General features: G+C 43.7%; 2 protein-coding genes across 2 annotated transcripts; both read right to left on the reverse strand.

The window, feature by feature from the left end:
- Positions 1–400: 400 nt before the first annotated feature.
- Positions 401–6,111, reverse strand: LOC123430412 (beta-glucosidase 12-like). The gene is made up of 13 exons (XM_045114281.1): positions 5,935–6,111; positions 5,158–5,227; positions 2,975–3,033; positions 2,713–2,788; positions 2,519–2,596; positions 2,291–2,378; positions 1,848–2,103; positions 1,664–1,779; positions 1,368–1,582; positions 1,207–1,238; positions 990–1,092; positions 801–912; positions 401–720 (listed from the first exon to the last, which is right to left on the reverse strand). The coding sequence occupies exons 1-13, from the start codon at positions 6,070–6,072 to the stop codon at positions 552–554; spliced, it is 1,512 nt and encodes a 503-aa protein (XP_044970216.1). The 5' UTR covers positions 6,073–6,111; the 3' UTR covers positions 401–551.
- Positions 6,112–12,879: 6,768 nt separating this feature from the next.
- Positions 12,880–14,092, reverse strand: LOC123430413 (polygalacturonase inhibitor 1-like). Its single transcript, XM_045114282.1, has one exon. It carries the CDS (start codon positions 14,081–14,083, stop codon positions 13,094–13,096), a length of 990 nt encoding a protein of 329 aa, XP_044970217.1. The 5' UTR covers positions 14,084–14,092; the 3' UTR covers positions 12,880–13,093.
- Positions 14,093–24,608: the final 10,516 nt, after the last annotated feature.

Raw genomic sequence — 24,608 nt, forward strand, 5'->3', positions numbered from 1 at the left:
TGAGCATCGTCATAAAAGCAGATCATACCGGACGTTGGCAGATAAGTCAGCCCAATATCTAAGAGCATCTTCAACGGCAGCGCAAAAAATCCGCGTTCAATAAATTTTTTAGCGCGTCACTGTAGCAGTTTTGAAGCGCGGGGACCGGAGCATCTCCAACAGACGCGCGCTAGTGCGGCGCTCAATCCAGTCCGATCCAGCGGTCCCATCTGCAGCCGCTCAGAGTTTGCTGCGCGCGTAAGCCGGCGCACCAAATATGCTGCGCGCGATAGCGTTTTTAAGCGCGCGCAGCGTTTTGCAGCTTCTGCTGGAGCAGTCCGGCGCCAAAAAACGAATCTTTTAGCGCGCGGAACAGTTTTTGGGCGCCTGTTGGAGATGCTCTAAGGTACAGTCTATGGTGTATAGGAAGAACTGGATTTCAGTGAAGGCTCGGTTCAAGTTATTACACTGATCACTGACTGGGGTACAGTTTACAGAACAAAACACGGATAAACGACCTACGCAATCGTCTCCATTCTTCTTGCCGGTTGCTGGTATATAATTCTACGAGCTCATCTCTTGAGGAACCTCTTGAACCACCCGGCGGAGCGCTTGGGGTACCGCTTCCGCCCATCCCCGTAATCCACGAAGTGTAACCCGAAGCGCACCGTGTATCCGGTCGCCCACTCGAAGTTGTCCAGCAGCGACCACGCGAAGTACCCCTTCACGTTCGCTCCGTCCCTGAAATGCATGCGATTAACCCATTGTCAGATAAGATCTTAAGCTTGTTGACAGAGTTGGAGCGTAGACATTGCTGCAACCTGATCGCACTCAATAGGGCAACAAGGTGCCCATGGTGGTACTCTATCCTCGCGTCGTCCTTCAGCGCTTCCTCGAGTGGTAGGCTGGTGTTGGTGGTGGTTTCACCGAGGCCTAGAGTGCAGGGGCAAATAGTTTTATAAGTTTAAACTTCAGTATGTTAATGTTTCTATGAGAGGAAACATTCTTACCATTTTCAGTGATGTAGATCGTAGGATTGCCATACTTCTCCTTGATATAAAGCAACAGATCACGAAAGCCTCGAGGGTAGACGTAGAGCCAAGGTACACTAGTCTATATGCATGGTATTTACGGAATCGAATCAGCACACATGAAAAATGTGGAAACGATTATGGAAGTTTTGTTTGTATATAAAAAGAAAAAGAAAAGAAAGATGTGGCACATTACCTGAGGACCTATGGGGGCGCCATTTCGAACACCTAACATAATTGAAAAAAATTAGTATACACAGTAGAGATGGTAAGCTGCAACTATTTGTACTGTGAAATCGCAAAAACAGTACACTTCAATATTTGATCCTAAATGAAAATGATTGATCCAAGACTCACCAGTAAGATTAGCTCGGGCATCTGTATTGTAGCTCTTCAGGCCATTTGATGGTGGAAGGTTATCAGCATAGTTTGCAGTGTAGTAGTTGATTCCAATGAAGTCGAATGCACCCTTGACCAATTTAGATTGTTCTTTGGTGAACCGCGGCAAGCGATTCCGGACAATTCTTCTCATGCTCAGTGGGTAGTCTCCTTTGGCTAGGGGGTCCATAAACCTACAGGGCACTCCTGGCTAGTAAGATCATTTCCATCTAGACCATGACAATCAGAAAATGTGTCGATCACAGAGAACTTACCACCCAAGCATGAAGTCTATAGCACGCTTTGCTGCATCACTGTCGGACTCTGAACGGGAGAAGGGAACCAACCAGGATGAGACTAAAGTTATCCCAATCTCCCCCTTCTGAACGACCTGCATTTGAATCAGTCACCGGATCGTTCATGCACAAATAATACTGAAGGGCTTTCATTAATAATCACCTTATATTTCTTTCTGTACAATTTAACAGCCGCCGCATGGGCGAGTAACTGATGGTGGGATACTGTGTAAGGCTCCCTTGCTGAATCTCCACCGCTGCATTTGCCCAGCTCCCAGGGCGAGCACCTAGCTGGCGCAAGCACGCCCATTGCATAGCCCGCAACGCTAAAGGCCCAGGGCTCATTGAATGTGATCCAGTGCTTCACTCGGTCCCCGAACTCCCTGAAGCAGACTTCTGCGTAATCCTTATAGTCGTTTCTGCACCAGTGGTACAAACAACATTAGAGAGAGGAAAAAAGAAGAGCATAAACAGTATCGCTAGTTCGATGGCTCTGTTGTAATATCTCTAGTTCGATGGCTCCGTTGTAATATCATGCGTACAGGAAATGGCATTGGTTTCAAGTTAGCTTTTACATTGATTTCACGATACTTTTTTGGCACTTACATGATATCAGGGTTAAGAAACCCTCCGTATTTATCTTCTAATGCCTGAGGTGAATCCCAGTGAAAAAGGGTCACAAATGGCTGCACCCCTGCAAAAGTATAACGATTTCTGGTCTTAAGAATCATCCAGTGAAATAGAGAACAAATAGTATGATGTTATCTGCAGCGTTCAGGTTGACACCATTGGGTAATAAATCTTAAATAAATAATCAAGGCTCGATACATCTACCTCTGGATAATAGCTCATTAATCAAGCTGTTGTAATACTCGATGCCTTCTTTGTTGACTCCACCTCTCAGAGTCCCATCTGGCATGCATTCATAAGGTCGATGCAAACATTTTCTCAACTTATATTTGGATGATATGCAGGATAAAAGAAGGGACAGAACATATATGAGGACTGAAACATATATTTGCTCGTACCTGGAAGAATCCTTGTCCACGATATGGAGAACCTGTATGCATCCATTCCCATATCCTTCATGAGGCGCACATCTTCCTGCGGTATTTGCGATGCTGATATCAATACTATGTAACTGTTTTTTTTCTTTCTGAATTGGAATTAAAATTCAATAACCTTTTCATAAGTGCATCCTGATCTACATATTTGAGCATATAATTTATGAAATGCTGAAAATCCAGGATAGCTAAACTAAAATATTAGTAACTACTAGTATATCCTTACCTTGTAAAGATGGTAGGAATCCACTGCAACATCCCCGTTGCTTCCGTCGACAATCTTGTCTGCAAAAAGTCATTCTGAATTTTAATGAGAAAGTCTCTTCTGCTCATCGATTTAACTTCAGATTTACATGCACTACTTCACCAACAATCACCCCCATTGACCCGATGGATAGAAATGCGTTTCCCGCAACAACAACAACAACAAAAAAGATCGATAAAAATGCTTAGTTGTCCTGAAACCTACAACTACTGACATAAAAAAAATGTGCTTATATATTCAGACTCGTTAGGCGACTTGGTTGGCGAGCCCTGGCCGCCACTCTCCGAGCTTCTTCCTTCGCCTTCCTCCCTCGCTGCCGCCGGTCAAAGCCCACTTGGTAGGTGGCGACGGCGGGGTCTTCCTCCTCGTGCCCGGCTGGCTTGGGTAGGCCGATACGGGCATACGGCCATGGCGGCGGTCCGAGTTGGTGGCGGCGCAGTGCACTGCTCGTCGAAAGTGTGAGTGGTAGGGGTGCGGTGGGCGGCGCTGCCGTGGAAGGTGCTCCCAGCCGCCTCGAGGATTCGGGCCCGCGCCACTCGAGGCCGTTGAGGCCGTACGTACACCCACGGATCTGGCGCCGCGGGCGGTCCTCGCGGTTGTTGGTCGCTTGATGTTGTCATGTTGATGGTCTTCTCGGCTGGATTTTGCCCGTGCTCCGCGGCGTGGGTTGTTCGATCCTGGCCGGCGGTTAGTTCTCTGTCTGAACACCCCCCAGTGTATGTTGAGCCGTGATATCCATCAACCTCGGAAGGCTGAATCTAGCCCGATATGGAAAATTGGTCCGAGGAGCCCAACGACAACGAGCCTCTTCAGTGCCGGATCCGGGCCGACACTAATCCGCCCTTCTTCGTCTTCCGCAAGTCCACAACAGTCTTCACCACTGGACTCTAAGAACAGTCCATCCCCATCATCATGCCATGATGCATCGACGAATCGAAGCCGCTCGAACAACTTAGATTCCACAAACCTCTCGTTGGTGCCAGCAACACCTCCAACGAGCAGGAGCAAGGGATGAAAGACCACTATTCCTAACTGCACCATTGGCATTATTCCCATCATGACATCGATAGAGAAAACTTAAAAAATCTAAAAAACCTAGGACTACTAACACGCGACTGAGAAACTGGGGCTCCCCTCCCCATCATGGCGCCAAGATGACGACCGGAGAGGAAGGGGAGTGGCACAGTCACCCGGCGGTGTCCTCGATCTGGAGGACCGCTACCTCTGCTTTGGTTTTGTGAGAGGAGCGGTTTCATGCGGCGTTCTATGTCTCGAAGTGTTCCCCCTTTTTTTAAGAGAGAGAGAGAGAGGAGTTCTTCCTCTGGTTCCCTCGTTTGCCCCATGGACCCAAGCCGGCCATATGGGTCGGCCCGGCACGGCTTGGCTATAAAAATGCCTGGCCTCGCATGGCCCCTGTCGGCCCTTTTTATAAAAGGGTTGTGCCTAAGGCCTTACTTTGAGGATCGACATTGCCTCAAAATAAGGCATGGTACGGTCGAGTTAAAAAGGCTAAAATAGGCTAAAAAACAAAATTGCCTTAAAATAACCCTAAAATAACACAGTCCTACAAAGGACCCATAATTAAGGGTTGTGTCGTACCCGGTGTTAAGGCATGGTCTCAAGGATTGGCCTTGTTCCGTGTTGGGCCGAAGGTCGGCCCGACCCTTTTAATCTTGTATTGTGTCGGCACGTGCCAGGTCAAAAATTCGCATTTGTGGACTTATCCATGCGGCATGGCCCATTTTAGCATAATTGACTGGACCCCACCGGTTACTCTTAGAAGACAGAAATGTGAAGTAAAATGTGAAATGATCAAATTTTCCCCTTCAACAAGGGATGCTAGGGGCGGTGGGGTCTTGATGGCAGGGGCCACGACTTGGGACGAGTATCATGGCTCTAATGATGGTCGATAGTCATGACAACATGTGTGGCGTGCCGACCAGTATTGGTATGCGTCAATAATTTAGCGCACATCCCCTGTCTAAATGATAAAATCAAACTCAAGTCCCAAACTAGAATATGCAACTCTCTTTCCAACAAGCAATTTTGATTACTTTGATCATTAATTTTTGGAAATGTGTCAGCAAAAGATTATAGAATTAGTAGAGCAAAATGAGGTTTGGCAGATTAGTATATACACATGCCTGGGTGCTCGTGAGTGAAGTTGTCCCAGATGCTTGGTCCCTTGCCTCCCTTCATTGCACCACCCTCATACTGCATGCATGTGAATGTCCGACAAATTTGTAATAGGATATGATGCCAGCACCAAAAAAATTCATAATGTAGATATAGTTATTAGTTAATTCTAAGAGGAGGCCCGATCTGGAACCGAAGATTTCATAATGTAGATAGTCAACTGGCAGATATGCATGGTTACTTGTAGAAAAACAAGAACTTGCAGATACAATTAACTGGCCAATCACTGCATGTGCATACTGTTAATCTTTGTTTCGATAGGCTACCATTTACTGTTATTTTTCCTTATTTTTTCTTGTTTTTGTTCATACTTTAATTTAGTATATGTTTTCTGCCATAGAACAATTGTTCTACGGTTTCGGGTTAAAGGAAAACTGCATCGGCAAGAGTGTCCCATGTGCATTTGCACGATACCAGATCCAGAATCAAACATTTAGTAATATATATAGTAATTAATTGGCTAATTATCAACGCATACATGTTGAGTTGAGTGCATTTTTTATCCCTCTCCTTACAAACATTCGTGGTCTCGTTCTATTTGTTCTAACTCCTTCCATGAGTTGCTTTCTAGTTATATTTCTAACTACATTTACTTCTAATACTCTTTATTAAGCAGCAGCCGCTTACATGCTTGCTAGTTGCTACAGCCAGCTTCCATACTTGTAGCTGCAACCAAGTTGTTCTGAACTGAGAAAAGGGAACCAACAAACGAAAGAAGTTGAGACCTGATAGGACGAGGAGGCCGTTCCGAAGACGAAGCCATTGGGGAAGCTCCTCCGGCTTATCGGCTGCCGTCCGGCGCCATCGTAGGCGCCCGAAGCGACAGCTACAAGGAGAAATGCGAGGAGAAGACGACCAGGCATCGCCACCAACGCTCTTGTAGCCGTAGATGGGATGGTTATTACAGAGGAGGATACCTGTATATATTGCAGTGCTTCTCACTGTGCGTCAAAGGGTTACTGTCAAAGAGCACTAGCTATAGGCCGGCTGGCCACTAGAACAAGTTGTTAATTCTTAATCTATTAGGGGTACTAAGTATTGTCCATATTGTAGACAACCATGTTGTCCAAGAGTGTCAACAGTTCCTGAGTTCAAGCAAAGAAATCCTGTGTTTATCCAACACTTGTGCTTAGTTTAACCATCTGACAGGGTAACCTCTCATGCATGTCAGACCCCAGATGCTTAGTCCCGCTCAATTTTGTTCGCTCCCCATCAGTCCATGCATTCCCTAGAACCCACCTTGTTTTAACTTTTAATTTGACCATATTCCTAAGATTCGGGCCGGTGAATGAACATATCACGCAGCATGAGCTTAATTATGCTACATCTTTCATACTAACTACTCTCTCCGTTCTAGGAGCGTTTTCAACACTAGTGTATCACTCTATAATACAAAAGCGTTTCAACACTACATTAGTGTTAAAAACGTTTTTATACTATGAAGCGGAGGGAATAGTTGTGATCAACTAAGAAAGGAAACCGACAAACCCACAACCTACGTTATCCATGAAGGGAACCAATGAAAGGAAAAACGAGTTGAAACCTGATAGGACGAGCAGTCCGTTCCAAAGACGAAGCCCTTGGGAAAGCTTCTCCGGCTTATCGCTGCCGGCCATAGAGACGCAGTCGTCGGCGCTGGAAGCGACAACAAGGAGAAGGGGGAGGACAGCCGCCACCAATGCTCTTGCAGCCAAATGGAGTAATGCCAGACGCTATGTTGCAGCGTCAAAGGCCTGTGTCTGTACGAAATCCGATGCTGATCACGAACTCATAGAAACTCAGTAATTTTTTCCAAACATGGATGTAGAGTAAAATCAGAAGATTTTTATAGCAAACAGAACCGCTCGCGTCGCCTCCAGGGGGCCGACTCGGGCGCCCTAGTCGCCGCCGCCCTCGACCTCCCTCCTCCCCTGCTTCCCCACCGCCGCCGAAGCTCGCCCGACGGACGGCGGACCTTCCTCCCTTTTTCATGAGGGGATCCTTTGGCTGAGATGTGACGGCGTCCCCGGACGTACGGTATGGAGGCGGAGTTGGCGTGCTCGGGCGGCGGCCCGATGGGATCCTGGCGACGCTGCGGGCTCGGATGATGCTGGATCTGAACAAGGTGGTGGCGCCATCCCCTTCGTCAGGGATGACGGTCAGGTGGTGGGCCCTTGTGGCATTGCGGGTGGCGGCGGATCTTGGGATCCCGCTCCCGGGGATGTCGCAGGATGTGGTGGCCCATGCAGGAGAGATGTGTTCTTCGAACAAATCTGAGTAAAAGCTTGCTTTCGGCTACTGCCAAAGCCGGTGATGGCGGCGTTGTCTACCTCGTTTCCTTCCCGAAGGCATCGCCGAGGAGAAGTTCAAGGCCACTCTTTGCTACCTCCGGGGAAACCCTAGATCAGTACATCAGATGACAACGACGCTATGGTGTCGTTTCCCTCTTGGGGGCGTCATTCATGGAGGTACACACGGGCTCGAGGCCATCGTTGGTCGGCATCAACGGTGGAGCGGCGTTCCTTGTGACACATCGACGTCGTGGAGTCTCGGCAGCGAGGCGCAACAAAGTCTCGGCGACGGATGCGTGATGATGAGCGTGCGTAGGGAGGAGGCGTTGTCTGGCGCCGTGGGGGCATCAACGGCAGGCCTTGCAAGGTCGATGCGTAAATAACTCTTCTGAAGATGGATTGATGGAAAACGGCGACGACGACCTATGAGGATGCGTTGGACCGGTTTGTGCCCCTGACCCGGTTTGTGGCTCGGTCGGGGCCTCCGGCTTTAGATGTTAGGCTAGGTAAGAGGTCTGTGTATGTGGCTCACACTTTCTGTACCCCTTCATCATTGCATAGGAGTAGCGACAAATATTGTCAAGAGGGCGGCTTCAGATATATTGATGTATTGCTTTGTAAGATCTTTATAAATAATTAATAAAATGGTTGCATGCATCTTCCACATGCAGAGGCCGGGAGTCATCCTCTTTTTTAAAATCAGAATTTTTTTTTAGCAAAAACAATCAAAGGTATTCGAATATCTTTTTACATGAAATATTAAAAAATTCTCTATGTGCGTGCAAAATTTCATGAGCTCGGGACATAACTCCAATGCTCAAGAAGTAAGTTCAGTCAATATACCAAGAGCATATCAGTATGCAACTTTCGTTAATTTTCTAATATCAAGTAATCATTTTCTTTACCCGGCAGGGTTTGGACGAAGTTCGCCATAAGGTTGCCGGTCTAAACAAAGAGTTGCGATTTATGCACCCCAAAGTAAATAGTACTAGCTAGTTTCGCGCATCTCTAATTGATTCAAATTTTCATCAATATATCATTACCATGTTTTCTTATCAGTTTGATTGAACTCTATTCTCGTAAAGTGTATGTACCAAAAAGAAGGCACTGTTTTATGTGCATACTACATATGCGAGTTCATTCGCCACTCAACCTCTGAGCGGGTCTTATCTGAGAAACAATTTCAGGTACGTAAATAATATTCATAATTGTGTTGAGTTTTATTCATATATATGCATGTATTGACCCCCTTCTTTAAATTAGATCTCGCAGATGCGGGATGAACTCCTACCATGTGATCGCATACGAGCAATTCAAGAGGAATTGGCGGGATTCTTTCTTGACCACGTCATACCTAAAGACGGATAATGCCATATGGATTTGTCATTGTATCTTAATTATATGATGTTTTTGATTAATTGTAAAAGATGTTATATTGTATATATGTAATAGCGTCGGATAGATATACGAAAACTTGTTGTTCGACCAAGCATGTAGAAAGAGAGGACAATTCTCTCTATTAGCTAGCTAACACAACATGAAACCACTAAATTAACCCTCCAAAACCCTCCCCCATTCAAAAAAAACAAAAAATCCAGCTCCGACCAGATGCTGACGCGTGGATGCCATGTTGTCTCGGTTGGTGTGACCAATGAGGACTAAAGAACCCCCTGCCCGGGCTACCCGCAGAGGCCACGTGGAGACCTTTCGGTTCCGGTTAGTAAGGGAACCGGGAGTAAAGGTTACGAGCTTTAGTCCTGACCCTTTAGTCCCGGTTCCAGAACCGGGGCTAATGGGCCTCTGGAACCAGGACAAATGGGTCATTTTCTACTAGTGTAAAGTAAGAACAACACCCTAGCACCGATCCACACACATATCAAATTATTAAAGTAACGAACGCGAATCAACTAAACATGATGAATGTGACTATACAATAATTCTCATGTGTCCTCGAGAGCGCTTTACATTTTATATAAGAGAAATTTCAGGCTTGCCCTTTGCTACAAAAAGGATTAGGCCACCTTGCTGCACCTTAGTTACACTTGTTACTTCTCACTTGTTACGAATCACACTACTATCAAACTACTTGTTATCGTTACTTTGAGTGCTTGCAGGAATTACCTTGCTGAAAACCACTTGTCATTTCCTTCTGATCCTCATTTGGTTCGACACTCTTACTTATCGAAAGGACTACGATTGGTTCTCCTATACTTGTGGTTCATCAGCTTATCACAAGAGGAATCCGTCATTGACCTCACATCTAACGACACTGTCCGAAAAAGTGTAGGGTGTGGGAGACAGCGGGAGCTCGACTCCCGTGAGCCGGCTAGTGCCTCATCCTACTCTTCCTCGTCGTCAGCCGGCCACACACTACGAGGCGTGCAGCCAGCCATCGGACATGGGCACGGTGGAGTTGGACGAGCTATGCTTAGCATTAGGTTTACATTGCATGTAATAATATAAATTCGAGGTTTCTAATTTAAGGTATCTGATGTAGAATACATTATTTGACGTTTGACCGATCTGTGTTTTTTGCATGAAAAACTTGTGTTCTATTTATCAACTATCATGGTAGTACAAAGAATAGTAGAAGTAATAAAAATTACATCTAGTTCCTTAGACAACCTAACAATGACTACAAACTATGGGGCGAGGCGAAGACGGTCCGCCATATTCAAAACTCTCTCCACGGAGCCGAACAAATCACAAATCTTGCTGTAGTATTGAATAATCTTGGCACAAAGAGTTTTCCACCTAGCACAATGTGTGTATACACCAGGAACATTTCTTATATAAACGTCTAATATTTTCCAAATACATAATTACAATTTTTGATAGCTTATACCTTTTGATGTCTACTTTTCCTTTACACATGTTACATTTTTATATAAACCCGAAATATTTTTATATACACGTTCAAGATTTTTGAAATACATGATTAACATTTTTTGATGTTCACTTTTTCCATAGACACACTACATTTTTTTGATACATCAGGAACATTTATATGCATGTTTAATATTTTCCATTTTTTTACTAATATTTCTGTAACATATTATTTGATATCTAATTTTTCCATACATATTAAACATTTTTGTGTACATGAAGAACATTTCTAATATACACGTTTTACATTGCCAATACAAGATTAACATGTTTGTTAACTTATTTTGTTATGTCTAAATATTTTGTATATCTTTTCTATATACATCCAAAAACAGTTATTCACATATATAATTTTAAAATGCATGATTACAATTTTTTGAAATATATTGAAAACTTCTATATTTTTTATTTCTACCTTTTTCCATACACATTATACATTTTTTGTGTACATCGACCATTTTTACTATATGCATTTTTTTATTTTTCTAATACATGATTATTATTTTCAAAAAATACATAATTTAATTATATATATGTATTTTAAAAATATTTCGAAAAACTAGCAAAGGAGCAAAAAAAACACAAATGCAGAAATGTAAAAAGGAAACCGGAAGAAAAAAGCGCTGAAGGCCTGTGTCCGTGCAGGCCCGGCTCAATCGGGTGTCTGCCTGAAGCGAGACGTCCTACTGCCTTGCTTTAAGCCGGGAGCACCTATTTCTCGCTTCCCGCAAGACCTAGGGAACTCTTGCGTGAAGGCAAGCGTATGATTGACCAGGCGAAGCGCGTGGTAGCCACAGCCTCGTCTTTTTTCTTCATGTTTTTTGTTTTCCTTTGTTGCTGTATTTTCTTTACCTGTTTTGTGTAGAAAAATGTTCTAGATAGATATATTACCAAAAATTGTTAACGAAGAATTTTCAAAAAGTTAGCCAAGCGTTTGAAAAATGTTAAATTTGTATAGAAAAATGTCTCTCATGTATACGAAAAATGCATACAATATGTGTGAACAAAGTTGATCATGTATTTAAAAAATGTCAATCTAGAATTTAATTTTTTTAACAAGGATGTAAAAAATGTTAATGAAAACGGAAATTCCACGAATCCCTGAGGTTCAGCTTGGGCATTTGGGTACCCTAACCCGCTACTCGAACCGGAATCGAACCAAATTATTCGAATTGTCGGGTAATTCGGGTATCGGGTTAGGGTTCGATTCTCATTTCCTGGTTATTCGGTTTTTGGGTTATCGGGTTCCAGTCTAGAAAACCCGAAATACTCATACTACTCGAATTATTCATACTAGCCAAATTATTCATGCTATTATTACACTGACATGTTATCCATACTAACTAAAATAGCCAGACTATCCAAAATACCCACACTACCCAAATTATTCATATCAAAATTTGATGCGTGCTCCAAATATTTTGGGTTCTTTGGGTACCCGAATTACCCGAACCAAAAATTTGGGTAATTTGGGTTTGGGTACTTTTTTGGCAGAAATTTTTTTGGCTCCGATTTTTGAGTACCCGAATTACCCATAAACCGAACTATCCGAACCGAAATAACTAAATATCCGAACGCCCACGCTGACCTGAGGTGGATAAGTCCGATGACTCAGCAGCAGTTGCGGAATTGAGTTTCTGGTCCAGTGGATCAGATATCGAGTTAGGAGGCAATACATACCAAACATTTGACAAATACTAAATCATATAGAAAAAAGGTTGACCATGTATTCAAACAGATTAATCTTGTATTTAGACATATTAATCAAGAAAAACAGTAAATGTGGGCAGAAAAAATATTGACCATGTATAAATAAAATTGTAATCTTTGTACTATAAAAATGTTAATAAAGAATTTTAAAAATAAAATGTGTACAGAAAACATATTGACCATGTATTAAAATATATTAAAATTGTATTTGAAATATTTTGAACGTGTATTAGAAAATTTAATGGGTATGGAAAAAAGAGTCATAAAAATATAAGTTTACAAAAAAGGTTAATCATGTACTTCAAATTACGGATTTGCTAATTCTCATCTAGATGAGAATTAACAAAGTCTCATCTAACTGCCATACATCATTTATAAGTAAGAGAAAGGTGTGATAGCTCCCGGGTGCCTAGACACCCTCTATGAATAGTAAAATCAAAAAAATAGAAAACAAAACTGAAAAAAATTTAAAACTTTGCAGCATCAACGATGATCAAACTTTGTAGGTTCCTACAAGTTTTCATGTCAAAATATCATGTAGAGAAAGATGTACAAACAAGTTTCAGATTACAATGCTAAAAGTGCTCAAAACTTCAAGCATTGAAATATTTTCCGGTTTTAGAGCTCCTCAAATAGTTTTTTGGCATGAAAACTTGCAAACACCTACAAAATTTCATCATATTTAATGTTGCAAAGTTTTTTATTTTTTTTCTATTTCTTTTAATTTTACTATTCATAGAGGGTGCCTAGGCACCCGGGAGCTAAAAATCCACACTCAGTAAGTAATCAAACAAAGTACAAACATTAAAAACCTGTACGAATCTTCCTAAAAATCAAGTGGCAAATGAGTTAGTGTAGCTTTGTTAAGTCTCGTCTAGATGAGCCTTAGACACACCCCTCAAATTGTTTACAAACGGGTAGGAACTCTCGGACGGAAGCCCGAAATTATTCATTGCAATGCAGTATCACCGCAAAACAGAAGAACGTGACAGGTCGAACAGCCTCAGCGACCCACGACCTAGCACGCCGGCAACGGAGTCCCACACAGGCACTTGTTGTGCTCGTAGGCCTCCGCCTTGAACCGACCCAGGTTCCCGCCGGTGGGTATCTCCCCGCAAAGCCGGTTGTAGCTGAGGTCGAGCGTCACCAACTTCTTCAACTGTGCCAGCGACGCCGGCACGCTGCCGTAGATCCGGTTGCGGCTCATGTTGAGGAACAACAGGTTCTCTGGCATCACCACGCCGGTCAGGTTGAAACGCAGCCTGTTCCCGGACAGGTCGACGTCATACACTGTCTTCCGCCGGCCGAACAGGAACGCCGCGTCCCCCGTGAGCATGTTGTTGGCCACCCGGAAGTTCATGAAGTACCTCTCGCGCGCGTACGTCCGTGGGATCGGCCCCGTCAGCCGGTTGTTCGTCAGCGTCAGGCCCAGCGGCCTGTCGCGCGTGCCGTTGCCCACCAGCCGCGGCGGGATCCGGCCGACGAGGCGGTTGTTCGAGGCGTCGAAGTAGGTGAGGTAAGGCAGGTCCTGGAGCGACCTCGGGATCCTGCCGGTGAGTTTGTTGCCGAAGAAGCTGACGGAGGTGAGGTTGGTCCGGGAGAGCGACGCCGGCAGGGAGCCCGAGACGGAGGTGCGCATGATGTTGAAGATGGAGAGGCGCGAGAGCTTGCCGAACGTGTCCGGGATGGGGCCGTGGAGGCCCGGGATGTTGGCGATGCTGATGGTGTGGAGCTGGTCGAGGTCGCCGATGGCCGGCGGGATCGTGGAGGTGATGTTGACATTCTGGAGGAAGATGGCGACGACGCGGCGGTACTGGTTGCAGTAGGCGTATGCCCAGTTGCAGGGGCCGGTGCCGGGGTCCAAGGACACCAGCGCGGCCTGATCGCCGAACTGCTCCTTGATCTTGAGGAACGTCGGGAAGTCCGCGTCGTCGCCGGGCTGCTGAGAGAATGACACGGTGAGCTGCAGAGACAGTAGGAGGAGGAGTAGTGCAACGTTGTTTGCCATGTTGATCGCTCGAACTGGCACGAGTGGGTCACAGAGAACGTTGATCTGCCTCTTGTAGGAGTGCTAGTCAGCTGGATGATCTCGGCCAAAATAAGTCAACTGGATTGATGTCATCATGAAGGCAGCCAAAGTGTGGTCAAAGTTTTTGTGAGTGGCTCAGTGCATTTGCAAGGGAGAGGAACGTGCAGTTTCTTGCGACACACTTGGGCCTTGCTTGGGATACCCTTTTGTTTTTACAGGTGTAATAGTTTACAGAGGTATTATACCGGTCACAAGTATAAAACCAGCTGAAAACTAAACCGATGAATAAAGATGTCTATTTCTTTAACAAGTGTATTTGACATAAAAACGGCATCCCAAGCAGCGCCTTGACAAACATTGAACAATGCGTATTATTCTCTAAGTCTATCTACATCGACTAGTCTTGATAAAAATAATCTCATGCGACTTGGATTTAGCAATCATGCGACTTGGATTTAGCAAAACAGTTTATTCATCAGGTTTTCTCTTGATGTTAGGGGTGTGCGGATCAGCGAGCGGGCTTCTTTTCCTTCTACCAGAAAAGGCTCGCGGCTCAGTTCATATAAAGCAACCAATATACATGCAATCACATACTTCATCACAAACACATATCCAAAAGGCTAAAACAAGACACGAAAAAGTTGACGAACAACAACACATCCCAGACAACTCAAAGAAAACAACAAGTGGACAAATAAAGCATCACTAAGAGTCGAGAGAGCTCTCGACCATGTTGCACCACTGCAAAGAAATGAAGTCGAACCACGACGGATATGAACTCCAAAATGATGCCTTCAAGAAGGGCACATTAGCATAACGCCGCAACCGTTCAATCCCAAGCGTCGGGGTTTTCACTCGGAGAACCACGAAAGACAAAGGGCTACCGAGATGATTTCTTCAAGAATGGAACGATGCCCATAGACTTCTCATAGGAAGTGAAAACATGAGGTTTGTGAAAATGTTAAGAATCCTCCAAAACATGAAGGGAAGGGAGAATTCCTGTGGAAATTTTCAAAGTCAACACTACAATCCAAAGGGCCCACAGAAAAACAAATCCTTGGGATATGATTTTTTTGCAAAATTCCTTTGTTCCAAACGCCCCCCTCAGATACGAAGGGGTGTGTTTTAATATCCACCATTGTTTCAATTGAAAGGGGTATACTGACGTAAACCCCCAATACAATGCATCCATAATTTCTCGTTGGTGTTGAGTTGATCCTTGAAATCATGTGTTTAGGAACCTCTTGAACCATCCAGTGGAGCGCTTGGGGTACTGCTTCCGGCCATGGTAGTAGTCCACGAAGTATAACCCGAAGCGCACCGTATACCCGCTCACCCACTCTAAGTTCTCCAAGAGAGACTATGCAAAATACCCCTTCACGTTTTCCCCATACCTGTAGTTAAATCAGCACAATGAACTCGCAGTTGATGTCAGATGTAGAGGCTTGCTTGACATAGTTGGATAGAAAAAATCCAGGTGCTAGCTCCGACGAGACCGCACTCAACAGGGCATGAAGGTGCATGTGGTGGTACTCTATCCTCGCATCGTCCTTGAGGGCGTCCTCGAGTAGTAGGATCTTGTTGTTGGCTTCATCGATGCCTAAAACATAGAGAGAATACAAATAAATTTTTAGATAAGTTTCAACCTAGTTGCTCACCATTTTCCAAGGGAGGAAAATGTACTTGCCATTTTCAGTGATGTAGGTGGTCAGATTGCAGTACTTCTCCTTGAGACAAAGTAGAAGATCACGACACCCTTTAGGGTAGATGTAGAGCCAAGGTGAGGCAGCCTAAATGCACATCATTTACCCAGTCAACTGAACCACTAGACAGTGAAAGTGGGGAGAAAATTGACAGAATATTTGCTTGTTTATGTGGATAATTTGCAAGTTACCTGAGGACCTATGGGAACACCATTTCGAACACCTCACATAATTGGGCAATGTTAGCATGTTTTCTATAAGGGGGTCGTTTCCTTATTATTGTTAGGCTGGCAAACAGAGACAGATTGATCCTTGACTTAGCGTCATCGGCTCACCGGTGAGATTAGCTTGAAAATCGGTAGGGTAGCTGTTCCTCAGGCCATTTGATATACGAAGGTTGTGATGAGAGGAAAAACCACATGTTGACTCACTTGGTGAATGCCGCGTTAGACACTGTTGGTTTATCTAAGGCATGGTGGGGGAGGCTTTGTTGGTTTCATGCCATGTCTTTAATAGTGTTCCTAACAAGGATAAAGAGAAAACCCCTTATCAAGAGTGGGTGAGGAGAAAACCATCACTTTATTATTTGTGCACTTAGGGATGTTTGGCGAAGGTTAATATTCCTATTCCTAAGAACTGCTAACTTGGACCAAAGACAATGGGTTGTGTCTTTCTAGATTATGCCTAGTAGAGCATTGCTTATAGATTTTTAGTTGTTAAATTTGAGGTTCCTGATATGCATGTAGATACTATAACGGAATATCGTGATGCAATATTTTTTGAGAATATATTTCCTATGAAAGATATGCATAGTATTGCTAGATTTTCTTCTAAGATAAATTCTGAATCTAGTACATTTGATGATCATATTAAACAATCACCTTAGGAAGTCCATGAGAAGGATAAAGATGAAGCTCCTGTGAGGAGCAAAAGACAAAGGGTTGCAAAATCCTTGGTTGATGATTTCATTGTATACCTTGTGGACGTTACTCCCAAGTCTATTGTAGAGGCATATGGATCTGTGGATGTAGATTATTGGAAAGAAGTTGTTCATAATGAGATGGACTCAATTCTTTCTAATGGAACTTGGGAGCTAACTGAACGACCTTATGGTTGTAAACTAGTGGCTTGTAAGTGGGTGTTCAAAAAGAAGTTAAGGCCTGATGGTACTATTAGTAAGTACAAGGCTACTAGTAGAAAAGAGGGCTTTGGTCCAGGTCCTGAAATCCTATTAGTCCCGGTTCGCATATGAACCGGGACCTATGGTGACATTGGTCCCGGTTCATGAGGCCAGGGCGCCGGCCGGGCATCATGGGCCATTGGTCCCGGTTCGTCTCACCCCTTTTGTCTTGGTTCTAGTCAAGAACCGGGACTAATAGGCTGACAACCGTTCGTATCCACTTTAGTCCCGGTTGGTGGATCGAACCGGGACTAAGGTGTGGTGGCGGGCGTTCGTACAACCGTTCGTATCCTCCTTTAGTCCCGGTTGGTGGATCAAACCGGGGTGGTGGCCCTTCGAATCACCCCTTTAGTGCCGGTTTGTTGTCCAACCTGGGACTAAAGGTCAAAATGGTTCACGCTCCCGCGTCATTTCTAGCGATGAAAACGGCAACCCAAGCAGAGTCTATCGCCATTCTCTATTCTTCTCCTCTAGCGCTCTCCTCTGTTCTTCTTCTTCCTATCTTCTTCCCCTCTCTTCTTCCATTCTTCTTCCACCATGACATACGAAACCAGAATGGTGCGCGCACATGGCACGACCCAACTCAGGGTCGGATACACGAACGAGAGCACGACGGTGCCAAATTTTCTTAGATGGTTCCAGGCGTGGGTTGACGCCACGTCGGAGCGTGAGGCGTTCTTGGGGCTTGATCTGGAGTACACGACCGACCAACAAGGTGTTGCCGTCATCCAGCTTGTTTCAAACAGCATGTCTTGATCTTCCAATGGGCGAGGTAAGTTTTGAGGCTTTCTTTGATCCAAGGTTATGAAAATTGCATGTATTGATCTTCTCTAGGTTACATTTGATAGCAATATGGAGTTTCTATATACGTTCCATTGGATAGTTAATTGATGGTTTCTTAATCAATTCATAGGATATGAAAATTGCATAGGATAGCAATATGTTACAACATTGGAATCCTATAAAGATCAATTTCTCTTTAATTAGTTGTAGTGAAACAATTTTCCACTTGTAAGTTTTGAGGCTTTCTTTGATCCAAGGTTATGAAAATTGCATATATTGATCTCCCTAGGTTCCATTGGATAGCAATATGCAGTTTCTATATATGTTCCATTGGATATATAGTTAATTGAGGGTTTCTTGATCAATTCATAGGATATGAAAATTACATAGGATAGCAATATGTTACAATATTGGAATCCTATAAAGATTAATTTCTCTTTAGTTGTAGTGATTTTTTTTTCATTGGTAAGTTTTGAGGCTTTGTTTGATCCAAAGGTTATGAAAATTGCATATACTGATCTCTCTAGGTTCCATTGGATAGCAATATGCAGTTTCTTTATATGTTCCATTGGATAGTTAATTGAGGGTTTCTTGATCAATTCATAGGATATGAAAATTGCATCAGATAGCAATATGTTACAATATTGAATCCTATAAAGATCAATTCATAGGATATGAAAATTGCATAGAATAGCAATATGTTCCATTTGAATCGTTATGATAAATTTCTCTTTAGTTGTAGTGAAAGATGTTTCCATGTTGCAGCAGTATGTAACATTTGTTCCATTTTAGTTTGTTGATGTTGTAGTAGTGACAAGCATTGTCCAGAATCATGTACTTCCTTCGCAGCAGCATACGTTTCACTAGCGTTGACATAACGAACGACAGGCCGAATATGAGGCGCCGCTTTGGTATTGAGATACCAGCTGAGTGCCACATTGATATCCAAGGCCTATTCCAGCTTCAATATGAGAGGACTTCGATGGCTGATATGGCAGTCGCCTTGATCGACGAGGAGTACCATGATATGAAGACTTCATTCCTGAAGTCTCAGCACAGAAAGTGGGGGAAGACCCCACTTGACCCTATCAACGTTCGGTATGGAGCAAAAGATGCATACGTTGCATACGAGTTGTACCGCAAGATTAGAACCATGAACTATGGCCAGCGTCACCTCGCACCACCAGCTTTGGGACATTCTGATTCAGATTCAGATTCAGATGAGTAGTGTTCACAACGGCGAATACTTGTATATATATGTATGCTAGCTATTATTATGTACTGCTTGCATGTATTATTATGTACTCCTTGGACCAATTTATATATATCTAGTTTCTGTTTGTGCCATTATATAGTTTCCAAATTTGAATGGTTTAGCCCTTTCTTTATTCATCACCACTTTAGGTATTGTGGTGAACAAATTATTTATTCATATTGGTGTAATATTTACTGTATTCAAACTTCTCCATTGTTCATACCCCCCGATACAACCCATAGATACATCGATATAAGCAAGCAACACAAAGAAAATAGAATCTCTCAAAAATAGAATAGTCGGAAGTAATCTATATAATTCGAATACTTATGTAACTCCAAAAATTATGAAAAATTAAGACAATCTTGGTAAATTGTATATGAATCTTGTGTAAAAAATTGAGATCAAAAGCACGTTCCAGTGAATTTAAAAAATTCCTGGACTGAGCTCGAAAGTTTCTATTTTTTAGCAAAATTAAATTTTAAATACCGTAGACCATCCCAAAGGTCCTACTTGGCGCAAACACAAAATGCTGTGTGGGTGAAATGATGATACCATGATAACTTTCAACCTATTCACAGTATATTGGTAGTGCTTTTCAATTTCTGGGTCATTTAACTCCAATAAATCAGTAAAAGCATGAAAAAAGTCAGAAATAGTTGAAAATTGATGATGTGGCCTTGAATGGTGCATTTTGAACACACAAATAGTCTAGAGTGCAAATAAGTTCAAAAAATGAAATCCCTTTTGTAACAGACGAGTTTTCGTAAGAAACCATGATACTTCGAAAGAGATTGTCCGATTTGTACACGAAGTGCGTCTAGTTTTTGCCGCAACCCTCTCAACTTTTTAGCACATGCTATTTGGGTGAAATGATGATACCATGCCAACTTTCAACTTATTCAGAGTTCATTTGTAGTGCTTTTCAATTTCTAGGTCATTTAGCTCAAAAAATCAGTAAATGCATGAAAAATACGCAATGAAGTCAGAAATAGTTAGAAATTGATGATGTGGCTTTGAATGGTGCATTTTGAACACACAAAAAGTGAGGAGTCAAATAATTCCAAAAAAGGAAATCCCTTTGTAACAGACGAGTTTTCGTATGAAACCCTCATACTTCGAAAGAGATTGTATGATTTGTACACGAAGTGCGCCAGTTTTTTGCCGCAACACTCTCAACTGTTTAGCACATGCTATGTGCGTGAAATGATGATACCGTGCCAACTTTCAATATTTTCAGAGTTCATTTGTAGTGCTTTTCAATTTAAGGGTCATTTAGCTCAAAAATAATAATCAGTAAATGCATGAAAAATACCAAATGAAGTCAGAAATAGTTGAAAATTTATGATGTGGTCTTGAATGGTGCATTTGAACACACAAATAGTCTGGAGTTCAAATAAGTTCAAAAAAATGAAATCCTTTTGTAACAGATGAGTTTTTGTAAGAAACCATGATACTTCGAAAGAGATTGTCCGATTTGTACACGAAGTGTGTCAAGTTTTTGCCGCAACCCTCTCAACTTTTTAGCACATGCTATGTGGGTGAAATGATGATACCATCCCAACTTTCAACCTATCAAGAGTTCATTTGTAGTGCTTTTCAATTTCTGGGTCATTTAGCTCAAAAAATCAATAAATGCATGAAAAATACCAAATGAAGTCGGAAATAGTTAAAAATTGATGATGCGGCTTTGAATGGTGCATTTTGAACACACAAAAAGTCTGGAGTTCAAATGATTCCAAAAAATGAAATCCCTTTGTAACAGATGAGTTTTCGTATGAAACCTTGATACTTCGAAAGAGATTGTGCGATTTGAACACGAAGTGCGTCCAGTTTTTGCCGCAATCCTCTCAACTTTCTAGCACATGCTATGTGGGTGAAATGATGATACCATGCCAACTTTCAACATTTTCAGAGTTCATTTGTAGTGCTTTTCAATTTAAGGGTCATTTAGCTCAAAAAAATGAGTAAATGCATGAAAAATACCAAATGAAGTCAGAAATAGTTGAAAATTGATGATGTGGCCTTCAATGGTGCATTTTGAACTCACAAATAGTCTTGAGTTCAAATAAGTTCAAAAAAATGAAATCCCTTTTGTAATAGATGAGTTTTCGTAAGAAACCATGATACTTGGAAAGAGACTCTCCGACTTGTACACGAAGTGCGTCCAGTTTTTGCCGCAACCCTCTCAACTTTTTATTACACACTATGTGGGTGAAATGATGATACCATGCCAACTTTCAACCTATTTAGAGTTCATTTGTAGTGCTTTTCAATTTCTAGGTCATTTAGCTCAAAAAATCAATAAATGCATGAAAAATACCAAATGAAGTCAGAAGTAGTTGAAAATTGATGATGTGGCTTTGAATGGTGCATTTTGAACACACAAAAAGTCTGGAGTTCAAATAATTCCAAAAAATGAAATCCCTTTGTAACAGATGAGGTTTTGTATGAAACCGCGATAATAATTTTTGTGACCTAAAAGCAAAAATAATCACTAAAATAGTAAGTCGAAATAAAATAAAATAAATAAAGTAACAAACGAAACAAACAAAAAATATAAAGAATCACTGAAAAACAGTATGTTGGAACAAAAAACTATATTCTTTAAAAAGAAATGTTAACTAATGGGCCACCACGGCCTGAATACAACTAGACACCCAACTAGATAGTTGGGCCAGGATTCAGGCCCGCATAAGGCCCAACAGGCCCACATGTAGTGACAGTTTAGGCCCGGAAGCCTGCATATGAGAGGATCTCGAAACTGTGTGCGCACAAGCGCTTATAAACCACTCCACTTTTCCCTCGGCTAGCAAGGTGGGACTAAACATCTAACCGCATCGCAGCTCTGCTAGGCAGAGGCCTTTCATGTCGGTTTGTGGTACAAACCGGGACCAAAGATAGACTTTAGTGTCGATTGGTGGAACAAACTGGGACTAATGCCCCCCTTTCGTCCCGGTTGGTTCCGCAAACCGGGACTATAGGTATGTTCTTCCCCGCCATTTGGGCTGCTGAAAATTGACGTGTAGTCCCGGTTTGCTGAGTGAACCGGGACAAAAGGGTGGAATTGGTGCCGGTTCGGGCCACCAACCGGGACAGAAGGTTTTTGCATATAGGCGGGAGTTGTCGAAATTTCCCCCAAAACTCTCCCATTGCTCGCCGCCGCCCCCCGAGCCAGTCCTCGTCGTTGCTGCCCCCGATCCAGTCCTCCTCGTCGTCGCCGCCGTCCCCGAGCCCGTCGCCGTCGCCCCAAGCACGTCGCCGTCGCCGCCACCCCCAATCCAGTCCTCCTCGCCGCCGTCGGTGCCCCGAGCACTTTGCCGTCGCCGCCCCCGAGCCCGTCGCCGTCGCCCCGAGCCCGTCGTCGTCGCCGCCCCAAGCCCATCGCCGCCCCGAGCCCGTCGTTGTCGCCGCCCCGAGCCCGTTGGCCCCAGTGAGCTCCTCCTCTGCGTGCTCTCCTTGTCTCCGCCGCCGCCCCTACATATTGCTGTTCATACAAATTTTGTTCATAGATTATACTAGAGATGTAGTCGATATTAAATTCAAGATGTATTAAGTTGATTATTGGTTCTAACTGAAAGAAAACCTTTTTGCTCTTGAGATCTATTGCATTACATATCATAACGTCCATGTATGAACTATTCAACATTTGTAAATGAAATATAAAAAAGTTTGTGCATGTTTAAAACATAGAAGTTCGTGTAATTCGGTTATTCATACAAGGAGCTAAAATATTTGCAGAAACTATATGGATCAAGGAGAACAGTTCTTGGGGGAGATAATGCTCAGTGATTATTTGTCATATCTCAACGACACTGATGGTCTAGAAGGAGAGGATGACGGCTCAGATGATCGAACAATGGAGGAGGAAGGACATGATCATGATGGCTCCGGTGACCAAAGGCTGGAGGAAGAAGGAGACCATGATGATGGCTCCGGTGACCGGACGGAGGAGCGAGATGTTGCAAAGTCCGGCGAGGTATATATATTAATTAAGCCCGAAGGTATGTACATATATTAACTCTTCTTTCTTCTTTTATAGCCCTCCGCATCGAGCCAAACTTCGGTAAAGAGACGAGGCCCGAAGAGAAGGTTGCGCATGAATGAAAAGTTCACAATCACAACACTTGCGGCCGATGGCCTACCGATTGAACCCAAGCTGACCAAGGACGCATTTTCTGCTCAGTGCGGAGCTATTGTTAGGGACAACATCCCGATTAGCGTCAAGCAATGGAAAAATCCTAAGGGCAACGACGTCCCTGAAGGTGATTATGTCACTAATAGGCAGAAAGATGATCTTTGGACCGCGCTGAAGGCAAATTTCACCCTACCGCTAGAGGAAGATCCGAATAAGCCAGTAATAGAGCCACTGGTCAAGGCATGTGCTCTTAAGAAGATGGCACATCTATTCGGGAAGTGGAAGAATGATTTGAAATCAATGTTTGTCGACAAAGGGAAGAGTCCAGAATTCGTCGGCCGATTTGAGAAGATAAGAGATCACTAGCCCGCATTTGTGGCCTACAAGCCATCGGAGAAGAGTAAGAAAATGTTAGAGACAAACAAGAACAATGCCGCAAAGAAGCAGTATCACCATCACACGGGGTCAAGTGGCTACCTCAAAGCCCGGCCGTTGTGGGACAAAGCTGAGAATGACCTGATTGCTAAAGGGGTCCAACCACAGACATTGAACTGGCCAGACCGTTCAAGGACTTGGTTCTTCGTGGTTGGGGGAACTTTGGACCCTAAAACAGGGAAGTGTCATTGGACGGATGAGCAACTTGCAATACCCATGATCAAGCTTCAGAAGTGTATCGCCGCAGCACCGGAAGGGACGTTCATTCCAGACAGAGAGGATGACGAGCTGACTGAGGCCCTAGGGAATGCTGAGCACCCTGGACGAACGCGAGGCACACTAGGCTCCGTTCCGTGGAAGTTTGGGTTTCCTAACGCAAGCGGTTACAGAAGCCGGGAGAGAAAGAGGAAAGCGGAGCTGAGCGACATGCAGCAGATCAAGGCAAGACTGCAAAAGCTAGAGGAACTTGAGAGCCAACAAGCTGCCGGCCAACCATCTAAGCGGCACGAAGCTACCCTAGAAGGTACCCCACCATCTCAGCGGAGAAGAAGTGTGGCTTCCATGGAGCCCGTTCAGCATGACTTCACTACTCCTAGCTACCTCGTGGATACTATCACGGAGGCTCAACGTTGCGAGCTTATGATGAAATGTCAGAACCTCACTTTCAAGGCGGCTGTCGGCTCTGTTGAACCTCCTCAACCCAACGAAACTTTCCACTGCCTTCCAATTCCACATGGCTATGCTCTGGTGATGGTGGATCAAGTAATGGAGGAATTTGAGCAGCTCGAGCTTGGCCACCCTACAGGTGAAGGGGAGATTCAGCTGGTTCGTGCTATGGGGAGTACATGTCTTTGGCAGAAGGAGTTCATCAACCTTCCAAACTGGACACCTCCGCCTCCTCCTCCTCCTCCGACGAGTCAGGGTACTCCGCCTCCTCCCCCTCCTCCTCCTCCTCCTCCTCCGGGAGTGACCAGGGCACTCCGCCTCCTTCTCTAGCTCCTCCGACATGT

Source organism: Hordeum vulgare, chromosome 2H, assembly GCF_904849725.1.
Source record: "Hordeum vulgare subsp. vulgare chromosome 2H, MorexV3_pseudomolecules_assembly, whole genome shotgun sequence".
Taxonomy (NCBI): Eukaryota; Viridiplantae; Streptophyta; class Magnoliopsida; order Poales; family Poaceae; genus Hordeum; species Hordeum vulgare.

Excerpts from the sequence above, each read along its gene's own strand:
- LOC123430412 (XM_045114281.1), bottom strand. The coding sequence starts at position 6,072 with ATGCCTGGTCGTCTTCTCCTCGCATTTCTCCTTGTAGCTGTCGCTTCG. Across the intron at positions 5,228-5,934 it reads CGGCCTCCTCGTCCTATCAG|TATGAGGGTGGTGCAATGAA; the intron begins GTCTCAACTTCT and ends ACATGCATGCAG. Across the intron at positions 3,034-5,157 it reads CTTCACTCACGAGCACCCAG|ACAAGATTGTCGACGGAAGC; the intron begins GCATGTGTATAT and ends GACTTTTTGCAG.
- LOC123430413 (XM_045114282.1), bottom strand. The coding sequence starts at position 14,083 with ATGGCAAACAACGTTGCACTACTCCTCCTCCTACTGTCTCTGCAGCTC.